The 12631-nt window shown below is 41.2% G+C and overlaps 1 protein-coding gene across 1 annotated transcript in view; it reads right to left on the bottom strand.

Moving 5' to 3' along the window:
- The window catches only part of obscnb (obscurin, cytoskeletal calmodulin and titin-interacting RhoGEF b), a 57049-nt gene that overhangs the window by 36146 nt on the left and 8272 nt on the right, over positions 1–12631 (bottom strand). Inside the window, exons 11-33 of the mRNA XM_085805639.1 lie at positions 12285–12560; positions 11913–12188; positions 11501–11782; positions 10550–10843; positions 9934–10215; positions 9517–9792; positions 9162–9434; positions 8802–9068; positions 8429–8698; positions 8040–8306; positions 7654–7920; positions 7413–7525; positions 7158–7311; positions 6882–7043; positions 6645–6749; positions 5188–5454; positions 3356–3625; positions 2998–3264; positions 2612–2878; positions 2133–2399; positions 1765–2034; positions 1406–1675; positions 955–1221 (exon numbers count right to left, since the gene is read on the bottom strand). Of these exons, the coding sequence (XP_085661765.1) occupies positions 955–1221; positions 1406–1675; positions 1765–2034; positions 2133–2399; positions 2612–2878; positions 2998–3264; positions 3356–3625; positions 5188–5454; positions 6645–6749; positions 6882–7043; positions 7158–7311; positions 7413–7525; positions 7654–7920; positions 8040–8306; positions 8429–8698; positions 8802–9068; positions 9162–9434; positions 9517–9792; positions 9934–10215; positions 10550–10843; positions 11501–11782; positions 11913–12188; positions 12285–12560 (5709 nt within the window). The remainder of the gene's footprint in view (positions 1–954; positions 1222–1405; positions 1676–1764; positions 2035–2132; positions 2400–2611; positions 2879–2997; positions 3265–3355; positions 3626–5187; positions 5455–6644; positions 6750–6881; positions 7044–7157; positions 7312–7412; positions 7526–7653; positions 7921–8039; positions 8307–8428; positions 8699–8801; positions 9069–9161; positions 9435–9516; positions 9793–9933; positions 10216–10549; positions 10844–11500; positions 11783–11912; positions 12189–12284; positions 12561–12631) is intronic.

The raw sequence follows: 12631 nt of genomic DNA, 5'->3' as shown, positions 1-12631 counted from the left end.
AAAGGATTACTATCGTAGGGAAAAATCCACTTATGCAATGAGCAGTCATTGCAAAACAAGACAATACATTTGAGGAAAGATCACTTTTAGCATTTGCACATATCGAATGACATCGTTTACAATCAGTCTCACTGTCACACAGATCCCAAGACAAACATGACAGAAATGCAAAGCAGATCCTTCGGTAATTCACTCACAAAGCAAGACACTGAGAACAATGTTTCTATTGGAAAATACAAAAGGCGAAGCAACAGTTCTACTAACCTATGGTGTTTTTTGACAAATCCACACCTTAAGTAGATTTGTAAGAATTTGGGATTGGCATCAATTACCTCTGACATCAAGAGACGCATATACTTTCTGATCCCCAGGAACCACAGAGATGGTGCCTGAGTCCCCGGGAGTCAACTCTCTCATGGTAACAGAGTGGATACCCCCCTCTAGAACCTGAATATCGCCCAGAGGGCTGATCTGAGAAGGAGTGGGACCTAAGCACCACTGCACATTAGGTAGATCAATAGGACTGACACGGCAAACAAATGCAGCAGATTCCCATTCAAAACCAAGGACATCCTTTGGTCTTTCCACAATAACAAAAGGGTGGTCTTTAGAGTCAGACCAAACCAACTACGAGCGTAGTCATACAGCATTCACTCTCTGTGGCACGACCAACAGGCACAAAATGATACTGAATGCAGTCACAGATTTCAACAACCTTCAACAGATGTCACAAAACATGCAAAATGCATTGTCACAGATTCATTTTTCAAAAAAATATTGTGAAAGTGCAAAGTAATAATGACTTAGCACTATCTGTTTTCTTCCATATTACCCCCTTATCATATCTTGCAAAGATAAAACATTGTAAACATGTTGACTCAATTAGCACTTCTTAAAGATACTCAGCAGTGTAACGTAAAAAAACTTACCCCAAACTTGTATATAGAGTCTTACCTTTAACTGTCACCTTTGCCATGGTCTTAGCAGTGCCCACATCACAAGTGTAGATATCAGTGTCTTCCTCCTCCACATGCTTGATGGTGAGAGTTAACACCCTCTCTTTCTGGGACATCTCATATCGACCTCCCGCCTTGAGCTCCGTGTGGCCTTTCAGCCATATCACAGTGGATGGGGTTTGAGCCGTCTCACACTTCAAGGTCACAGAGCTCTTTTCATCTGCTTGGCTGTCCTTAAAGGTTTCAGTGAACTTATGGACTGGGTCTGTAGAAAGAGAACCTCATTTTATTTGTAGGCACAGTTTGAAACTGCAAGGTTAGCTCTTTTTAGGATAATCATTAGCTCTTCTCTAACTCAACAAGTGTTGTCATAGGTTAAGTCTCTTAAAGGCTCATTAAGTCAAATATAAAAACTGCAGTGGGATAGAAATTAATCATTTCATTCTTACCCTTGATTTCAAGTCGGGCTCTTGTGGTTGCACCTCCAACAACTTCACAGCTGTACTCCCCAGAGTCTTGAGCAGAGACACTATGGATGGTGAGCTTCATGACCTTCTCCACTTGGCTGATGTCATACTTCTGGCTCTTTCTGATGGTTTTCCCTTCCTTGGCCCAGTTTACAGTGGAACTAGCCTGTGTCACCTCGCAGGTGAAAACAGCATCCTCCCCTTGAACAGCACTAACATTCTCTAGTGCTTTGGACACAGATGAAGCTTTGCCTGGAACGAAGGATGACAATATGTTTACTTCAACATCTTAACTTTGAGTACCTTTGTTTAGTCCTCTTGAAGCGATATTCGTCACTTACCTTCAACTGCTAATGTTGCTTTAGAGCTCAGGTCTTTAATGTTGAAGACTACCTCACCAGCATCAGCAGGGATGACATCCTTAATGGTTAGTGTGTACTTGCGGCCTTTACTGGTGACTTCATAGCGACCTCCTTTTGAAATAGTTTGGCCATTAACAGTCCATGAGCACTCATCTGTGCTCTCACGGGACAGGATGCACTCAAAGCTGCATGTCTCTCCCTCATTCACCTCAGCTGACTTCAGCCATTTGGTAATTCCAAGGCCGATTTCTAAATTTGGGTCAGAAAGCAAAGGTGGTGAAGACGCCCAGCTAAACCATAAGTATCCAGGCTACAACTGTATATTTCAAACAACAAAGCACACCAACCTCTTACAGTGACCTTTGCTTTTGAAACCTCTGTTCCAAGATCACAACTATACTCCCCAGCATCATCTTTGGTGACGTCCTTGATGATCAGTCCCAAGGACTTGCCTGTGTGGAGGAGCTCATACTTTGGTCCAGCCTTCAACACTTTACCTTCTTTTCTCCATGTAGGAGAAACCCTGGGCTTGGACGCCTCACATGCCAGAGTTATCATGCCCTTCTCCTCTCCAATGACGTCATCGAGAGACTTGAGGAAGACAGCACGCTTCTCTGCAGGGCAAGTCAGAAAGTAAAGAATGGCCTGTGAGAACACTTTGCGCTCATTTTTTTGGTTGACTCTGATTAGGGTTAGGACTATTTACATTCAGTAATCTGATCACTCCTGGCTCCTGTCAGTAAACTGATTTCATGAAATGTCACGTGACTGAGAAACTTATCAAGTTAAATGAGCAATTTTTTATTATGCGCTAGTGAATTCTTACCTTTGACCTTAAGGGTAACAGACTCTTTCACCTTGCGTACTTGAAAGGTGATAGTCCCCCCATCCTTAGGTGCCAAATTCTTCAGCATGAGTTTGTGAACCTTGCCCTCATGAGTGATGGTGTTGACTTCATTAGTGAAGAGCACCTTGTCATTCAGAAGCCACTGTGCCTCTTCGTCTGCATAGTTTACTTCACATGTGAACACTGCATCGCTGTCTTCATCAACCTCTGTGTCAGCCAAGTGCTTGGTGAATTTAATTTCACGGACTAGACAGAAAAAATAAGACAGTGGTTTTAGTTCATAGACCACTTGACCATAAAAATGCTTTATGTGATTTAACGTGAACTGCTGTATTTTCTGTCGTATTCTAAGATGTGCACTGTACCTTCAACAGTAAGTTTGCCTTTGGTCTCAGCAGGTCCAGATTGACAGCGGTACTCTCCACTGTCTTCCCCGGTTAACGTCTGAATGGTGAGTTGAGCCCTTGTAGCATCTTGCTTCATGTTATACTTGTCTGATGCTACCAGATGTTCTTTGCCTTTAAACCAGTTAACTTCTTTAGGTGAGGCAGAGAACTTGCATGAGAGTATGGCTGAGCTTTTCTCCTTTGCCTTCACATCCTTCATGGGCTCTGCAATCTCAAGTGGACGCTCTAAATGTGCCAAACAATATCTGATTAGATTTGCCTACGAGAGTTTTGCAGCGCATAAATGATTGTAAGCACCGTGGTTGAACACATTTACCTTTGACTGTGAGTTGGGCAAGAGATTTGCTCTTTCCAGCTGTAAACTGCACAGGTCCTGTCATTGATGCTTTGGTTTTTTTGAAAGTGAGACGATGCAACGTGCCCTCTTTCTCCATTTCAGCATCAGCGCTCTCCTGCACAGCGACTCCGTTCAGAGTCCAAATGGGAGGTTTCACCAGTTCCATGCTGATTTCAACTTCAAAAACAGCTGCAAAGGGTTCTGTCACTTCAACTGAACTAAGCTCCCGCACAATGCTGATGGACTGCTCTGGGGGATCATGAACAGAAAATGGTTTAGTTAGAAATCAGTGAAATTATTTCATAGAATAGAGGTCATGTTGATATATAGCATTACCTGTAAATACACTTTTTACACCAAAATCATATCACAGACCCCATGTACTTTACATTATTAACACTAGTGCTGAGAAATCAAGAAAGAGCATCTGATACTTTGAATGTGCTATAAAAGTCAATTTGCTTAAACCTTGCTTTGATTCTTGTCATTCAAGGATGCACAACACAAATTTGACAAACAATAGTATTCTTTGAAAAATGTTTTGTAGTGGGTCAAACAGCTCATGACTCCCCCCATGACTAATTTCCTAATTAAACTATTGTAGTACTGTATTACGAACTTACAGCCTTGAACAATGGCCAGAAGTGTTCTTGCAGTTAAATGATGCCATACATTAATTTACAAATTATGTCCACAAATGTGTTTTCTGAGGTTCTTTGACCTTTGATGTCTTAATCCTGATCAGGTCATCCTTGCGTCAAAAAAAAAAAAGGTTTTTGCCACATGTAATAAAACTCCCCCTAGGAATTCCTCACAAGGCGGTGAGGTCACTGCCACCATAATGTAAACCTATTCTTGCTGCTTGAGTACAAATTAATGTTTGTGCCAAATTTGAAAAAGTTCCATCAAGGCATTGTTGAGATTACAAGAGTTCACAAAAATGGGGCAAACAACCTGAAGACATGTCTCTCCACGTCTAATTGTTGTTGATGCTGAGGCAATAATAATGCATCATAAAGTATAACAGCCACCGTGTATGCCGCGTCACTCAATGGCCAATGTTAATCCTCTGCTTAGAGCAATTTTTCTCCTCTTTTAACGCCTTGTGTATTTTGGCACCATCTCACTCTCCTGTGTGTTCTGTTGCTCTTGCCAAAACAGGAATACAGCACCTAATTTGACTTGTCATCGTAGGAATAGCATAGGTGTTACTAATAACATTATGATGGCCTGTTCCTATTTAAGTCAACTACTAAGTAATGACAGTGTGATGGTGAGCCAGCATGCACCACACCAACACGCCCAAACCAGGAAACTAAGTGGAATGCAGCCATCATTAATTTTATTTTGTACACCTCAGCTCCTCCTGCTGTGACATGTCAAAACGTCTCCAATGAAAAAGACCCATTCTTTGTCCGTGGACTGAACTGTAATGAGCTCACATATTCCCTGGCATAACTTCAACAAGAGTAATTTGAAAACAGCTGCATGGGTTACTTCACCTGCAGTGGTAATAACAGTTTTGTTAATTTCTTGCACAAAATTATTTGACATACCATTTTTTTGTTAATTCATTTAGTAGGTCACGCTTGTTGCAAAATAGCCAAGAAATAAATCAACAAAATGTTCCCATATTTCTCAGTAGTGTAATACTTAAGACAGACAGATACCTCATTGACTGTGAGTCTGATGGCTTGTTTAGTGTAAATACTTGTACATGTATTTACACAACCATACACCGTACCATAAATTCCCTGCAATTGCATTAACTGACACCAAGTAAATTAATCGGTCACCTTCCATCATGTTACCTTCTACAAGCAGTTTGCAGGATGTCTTGTCATCAGTGGCATCACAGGTATATGTGTCTTCGTCCCCGGCGTCGACCTCAGTGATGGTGAGTTTTCGGTACACATCTTCACTCTTGATCTCGTACTTCTTGCTGGGTTTGATCTCCGTCTTGTTCTTGTACCACTTCACCTTTGCACTGGCCCGTGACACTTGGCATTCAAGGTGACCACGATGCTTATACATCGCTATCTTATCCCTGAGTTTCTTCACAAACTTGACAGGCAGCTCTATAGTCACAGTAGCACTGAATCAATGAAAACTATCACGTATGCCACAAAGGAAAATGAAAGACCATGAATGCCAAAGCCTTGCAAAAGCCCTTCGCTAGGCGAACAAGAGGACAAGCGATGTTCATAGACTAATTATGCTACAGCAAGAGCAAATGGGGTCATAATGTAATGGCACATTAATGCTTTTGATGCATCATCAGTTCCAACATTTGTTTTTTTGCAAAAGCAAAAGCAGATAACGATAACCTAGATTAAATAGAAATTACTGTGTGCCAGTAATTTTTTGTTTATATATCACTTGCTGTTTGGTTGTAGCCAAGAAGTTGCAATTTACAACATAGGTGATTGATAGCAAAGTATGCCACTAATATACAATTATCCTCAACACATTAACATTCCTAGTAACTGAATTCTGGGTAGAGATAGGTAGATTTATCTTACACAGCTAGAGATCCAATCATTAAATGACTCCAAAATGTCAAGAATCTCTGTAAAAACTACTGTATGACACAGATGCTAACCCACTTTCACTCACAGAAGGCAGCTATGACAACACCTTAGAGAAATGATCCTAACCCTCAGCTAGAAAGACAGAGTTGTGATCCTTTGCCATCAGGCCTCAATGAGGTAGAACAATGTAAATGGAAGTTGCAAGTGGATTCTCTATTGCACCAGATTAAAAACTATCAGATTGATGTTCGTAATCAACTGTAGCAGCAAGACAAATTTCATTAAACTCTAGTGTTAGCTTTTGCATTGGGTTAACTAAAGTAGCTGAAATGTTGAGGTAACTTTACAAAACCACCCAAGAATTACACAGTAACACTTCTGCACAGCATGACGATCAATTTTCAGCAGATTCATTGATTTTAATTTGGAAGAAAGTAAAAATTCAAATGTGCAAGAGTATTTAATTTATTGCCGACTTTCTGAAAGTTTTGGTCAAAGTGAATAAATAATCCATTTGCAACCACATCTGGACATTGCAACATGATTAACTGCACATATAACAAGAAATGTTACTCCAGCAAGGGAGACAAGTTGGAAATTAGCTATAGCTATAAACTCATTAGCTTCATGCCTTAAATTGCCTGGCCTTGCCTTCATGCTTTGTTTTGTAACTATATTAAATTTCATTGTCTCTATCAAATAAAAATAAAAAAAATCCATGCAACACATTTGTTTACCTTTCACTTTCAGTTTAGCAGTTGAAGAAGCTTTATCAGCTGTGAATTTAATCTCGCCCATATCCTCGGTGGAAACAGACTTGAACAGCAGTACATAGGTTCGGCCTGGAATAAGACACATGATGGGTCAGTTTTTTTGTTTGTTTGTTTTTTTTAAATCCTTACTACTTCAGAAAAAATCATTATGTGATTACACAAGCAGATAAATATTTTTTTTCAAATATCTTGCAACCTTACCCTCTTGTCTCATCTTGATGTTGTCACCCGCTTTGAGTTTAGCACTTCCTTTGTACCACTGACAGTCCACTTCATCATGTGAGATTTCACAGACAAATGATGCACTTTCCTTCTCCATCACCTCCACGTCCTCCAGTTTTTTGATAATCTTGATGTCTCTGGCTGCAGGGAAACATTTTAAGATGTCTTATATACTGGAAGATCTTACATCTAATCTGTACCTTATAATTATAATAACACCTGATTTGTGTGCTTTGTGAGAGGAGTAATATTTACCATTAACAGTGAGCTTGGCAGAGGTGTTATCATCAGTAGTGCGACAGATGTAAGTTCCTGTATCATCAGGGGTGCATTTGTTGATGACCAAAGAGCGCTTTCGACCCAAGGAATGGATGCCAAAGTTTTTCCCTGGTTTCAGCTCCACGTCACCCTGAAAATGTATTAATTTTTAGATTAGAGTACACATGGTCTGCACCCTTTCAATCTTATTATTATTCTCCGCCAACAGCAATCCAAACAATAATTTCTTACCTTGAACCATTTAACATCTGCATTTGTTCTGGACACTTCACATTCAAAAGTAACCTTCTCCTTCTCAGGAACACTGATGTCGGTCATGGGCTTAGAAATCATAGCAGGTGGTTCTGTAAAATCAACAATTAAGCAAAACGTGACTTTGTGGATTATATGGATTCTAGCATTAAGTTATTCCTCAAGTGGATTATAACAAATTAAAACTTTCTTTGCCAGACTAAAAGGAAGCAGCTCTTACCTGTGACAATAAGTTTTCCAGAAGTATGGACACCGTCTGCTTGGAAAGCAATAGTGCCTGCATCCTCTCTCTTGAGATTGGACAATGTAAGGGCATGCTTCTTTCCCAGAGCTGTGATACGACAGTTTCCCCCTCCCCTTAACTTGGCTCCATCCTTGGTCCAGGAGCCTTCAACGTCAGCCTGGCTGAGTTCCACCTCAAGTGTAACTGTTTCTGTCTCATGTGCCTTGGTTTCCGTTAAGCCCTTTATTACCTGGGTTTTCTTCACTGAAGGGAGGAGGAGGAGGAAATGTTAGATGTAAACATCCAGACAAGGTTTCCTATCTTATAACTCAAACATTACATGCATTATATACATTCCCTTTTTATTTGTGTGTAAGTCTTACTCTCAACGCTAAGTTTGGCCTGTGTCTTGTCATCCAGAGTTTCACAGGAGTAGATGCCACGGTCAGCGTGAGCCACACTCTTAAAGACCAGGACCTGCTTGGCTCCGTCTACCCGAATCTCTAGGTTTCCTGCCGGCTGCAGCACTACGCTGTTCTTCATCCACCGGACTTCATCTGATGCCTTACTTAGCTCCACCTCCAGCTTCACTTCACTCTGCTCCTCCACTGTCAGGTTTTCCAGCTTTTTCTTAAATGTCACAGGCTCATCTGAGTAGGGGACACAGATATGTTGACATTATTGAGACATTTTTGTTACTTAGAATACTTAAAATAGATACAGTATCATATATTTCATATAGATATATTTTAACAAAAAATGCACTTCTTACGTTGCACTTGTAAGGTAGCTTTGCAGCTTTTGCCTTCTGCATCAATGCTAATCTCTCCAGCATCTTTTTGGGTGACAGAGGTGATGGTGAGTGAGTGGGTGTTGCCACCATGTTCAATCTTATACTTAGGTCCAGCAGTGATGGGTATACTGTTGTGGAACCACTTAATGTTGACATCTGCTGGGGTAGCAGCACATTTGAAAATGGCATCTTTTCCCTCCATAGCAGCCACATTGTTGAGTTTGGTGGTCAGCCTCACTAATCTGGGCTCTGAAAGGAATCAGTGACATTCAATGATATTGTATGATCACATGAAATAAAAAGTTTTAGGTGTTAAACCGTGGGTTCAGATTTTAATTAACTGATAATTTACCTTTTGAGGAGACTTTAGCAGAGGTCTTATCACTTCGACATTCGCAGCTGTATTCTCCTTCATCTTCCTTAGCCATGCCAGTCACAGTGAGCACCCGCCTAGCACCATCTGTCCTGACACTGTACCTGCCCCCAGGTTTAATCTCGCGACGATTATGGTGCCAGACAACATCCCCTGAGGCTTGATTTAGTTCGCACATCAGGCTAATTGTACCCCCCAACTCCACATCAACAGATTTCAAGGGTACAACAAACTTCAAAGCTGCATCTGAAATGAAAACAGGGGAGTTACATATTCAAACAAAATTGGGCATCTGCAGAGTTCTGTACTGAAATTACCAGGTTATTCCCTCTGACCTACCTTTAACCTGAACTTTGAACTCCAGTTTGTCACTAGCAGTTTGAGAGGAGTATGTTCCACTGTCTTTGGCTTCAGTAGATTTTACCACCAAGGTACGAAAACGGCCCTCTTTTTTCATTTCATACTTGCTGCTCTCCTTGACCTCCACACCATCCTTAAACCACCTCACACTTCCACTCTCTGTGGTCAGCTCAGTGGTCAACACAATGTTTTCACTTGCTTGAACAGTACATGTGTCTTTGACAGACTTCTTCTGGAACTTGACAGCCTCTTCTACAGAAAAATAAGAACTTCTTTTGAGTAGTTTTCTTATTAATTATGTGGGAAAATTACTTTCATTTAAAATATATTTTACCTGTCACTTGCAGTTTAAATGCCAGCTTCTCTGTTCCAGCCTCACAGGTGTACTCTCCAGCATCTTTTTTCTCCATTTTCTCAATCACCAGCTCGCGACTTTTGCCCTTAGTCTCCATGTGAACTGCTTTGCTGGAAGTCAGCAGCTTGCCGCCCTTGTACCACTTCACTTCCGCCTTGGAATCAGAAACTTCACAGCTCAAAGTGGCTTTCTGAGAGAGAGTGGCTTTGACGTCCTTCTGGACTGACTCCTTGTTTGAGAAGCCAGCTGGAGGCTCTGTGGAGCAAATACAAAAATGTGATGTAAATAAAACAGGGAAACACAACACAAAAAATCAACATAGCATACGTAACAAATCGCATTTCATATCTAATTTGCATACTGTAGGAAATCCTAGGAACATATCATTTCTCCTACCTGCCACCTGTATCTTAAAGGTCAACTTCTCAGTCCCAGCCTCACAGATGTACTCTCCAGCATCCTTCTTCTCCACGCTGTCGATCACCAGCTGCCGACTCTTGGCCTTTGATTCTGTATGGATTGTCTTACTGGAGGTCAGTAGTTTGCCATCCTTATACCATTTCACCTCCGTCTTGGTGTCAGCTACCTCACAGCTTAAAATAGCTTTCTGGGAGAGAGTGGCTTTCACCTCCTTTTGGATAGATTCCTTGTTAGAGAAGGCTGACTTGAGTTGAATCTCTGAAAAGGTAAAAATGGACAATGTTGTGGTTAAAAACAAACATCAACAGAGATTTAAGTGGACGAAGGTGCATTATGCTGTTGCTGAGCCCACCAAAGAGAACTGTGCAGCTACGTAAAGAAGACTATGCACAATATTCACAAATATGTGCGATATCATTATCATTATCATTAACCTCATAACGAAAACACAAACATTTATACAAAACAAAAAATTCAAATCCTCCACTGCGGCTGTTTTTCAGCTTTGCTCTGATTCACCTGAAATCTTCACCATCTTAAAACACCAGTCATATTCCTCCAACATATACAATTCCCTTTAATGTTCTCATACCTGTCACCTGTACTTTAAATTCCAATTTTTCTGTTCCGACTTCACAGGTGTACACCCCTGCATCTTTCTTCTCTATGCTGTCCATCACCAGCTGACGAGTCTTGCCCTTTGAGTCCAAGTGAACCGTTCTGCTGGAACTCAGCAGCTTGCCATCTTTGTACCATTTCACCTCTGTCTTGCTGTCAGCTACCTCACAGCTCAGGGTGGCTTTCTGGGACAAAGTGGCTTTAACTTGCCTCTGGACTGACTCTTTGTTGAGGAAAGCAGATTTAGCCCGGATTTCTGTAGAAGTGACTGTAGAGGAGTGTGGTGGGAATACAATTACTGATACAACCACGGACTTGACTTTAAAACCACAAAGCGCACAAAACTCTGGATGAGCTGACCACATGTAAGCAAACTTTGCCGAGCACAGGGTCTCAAAGTGTATTTAAGCCTATAAGGCTGACGGACAACAACAACATCAACAGCAGTTTATGTTCACAAATGAAAGCAGCCACAGAGAGGCACAATGCCCAAAGCCCAAATAACAACATAGAACAGCCTCATCAAACAAGTCACACAACTACAACAAACCAAAAATATTACGTCCTACTAATATAACAATCTAAGTCAATGCTGGACATCAAATACCTCTAACTGAAACAACCAACAATGCAACCATAAACGGAGACCACAAGACAAACAGAAAACACAAATTCACCAGTTTCACACAGTTTTTCCTTATCTTAATTTTTTTTTAAAGGATAGCAAAATGTCACCATCTGAAAGTAAAATATTTTTTTTATTGTGCCATTTAGTATTGTAAAATCTATATAGGTGACAGGCTTTAACATTTACATTTCTAATACTATTACTGAATTAGAAAATCAAAAAAGCTTTATGTTTGGGTCATAAAGTTATGGCTTAATGATCTTAATATGGTAGTAATCAAATATAATGCCTCCTTACCTTCCACATGCATTTTAAAGGCCAACTTTTCAGTCCCAGCCTCACATATATACTCTCCAGCATCCTTCTTCTCTACGCTGTCTATCACCAGCTGGCGACTCTTGCCCTTTGACTCTGCGTGGATTGTCTTGCTGGAGGTCAGCAGCTTGCCATCCTTAAACCATTTCACCTCTGTCTTGGTGTCGGCTACCTCACAGCTCAGGGTGGCCTTCTGGGAGAGAGTGGCTTTCACATCCCTCTGGACTGACTCCTTGTTAGAGAAAGCAGACTGGGCCTGTGTGTCTGTGGAGGAGAACATGAATGTGGGTGACAAAAACTTTTTCGCTGTCCACTAACATGTTAGCATCTGCGAAACCTTTGAGTGTATCAATCAATGAAAAACCTAGAAGAAAAATGCTGTCAGTGTCCGTACCTGCTACATGGAGTTTAAAGGCCAACTTCTCAGTCCCAGCCTCACAGATGTACTCTCCAGCATCCTTCTTCTCCAGACTGTCTATCACCAGCTGGCGACTCTTGCCCATTGACTCTGCGTGGATCATCTTGCTGGAGGTCAGCAGCTTGCCATCCTTATACCATTTCACCTCTGTCTTGGTATCAGAAACCTCGCAGCTCAGAGTGGCTTTCTTGGAGATAGTTGCTTTCACCTCCTTTTGAACTGTCTCCTTGTTGAAGAAAGCTGACTGGGCCTCTGATTGAATCACATAAGATGTAATTCATTAAGAGCTCAAAAATAAACAAGCATCCAATAAAATACACAAATATTTTGAAAAGCCTCCTCCCTTACCTGCCACTTGTAATTTAAAGGCTAACTTCTCAGTCCCAGCCTCACAGGTGTACTCTCCAGCATCCTTTTTCTCCACGCTGTCTATCACCAGCTGGCGGCTCTTGGCCTTTGATTCTGTATGGATTGTCTTGCTAGAAGTCAGCAGTTTGCCATCCTTGTACCATTTCACCTCTGTCTTGGTGTCGGCTACCTCACAGCTCAGGGTGGCTTTCTGGGAGAGAGTGGCTTTTACATCCTTTTGGACTGACTCTTTGTTGAAGAAAACTGATTGGATATCTGAGGGCAACATCAATGAAAGATACAAAGTTGTTATGAGCCAATGACTGTGACATATTCTGACACATTCC

The sequence above is a fragment of the Trachurus japonicus genome, chromosome 17 (genome assembly GCF_045865225.1).
Source record: "Trachurus japonicus isolate A0001 chromosome 17, Traja_1.0".
Taxonomy (NCBI): domain Eukaryota; kingdom Metazoa; phylum Chordata; class Actinopteri; order Carangiformes; family Carangidae; genus Trachurus; species Trachurus japonicus.
Note: the sequence above shows the minus strand (reverse complement) of the source record. Positions and strands in the feature narration are given on the sequence as shown.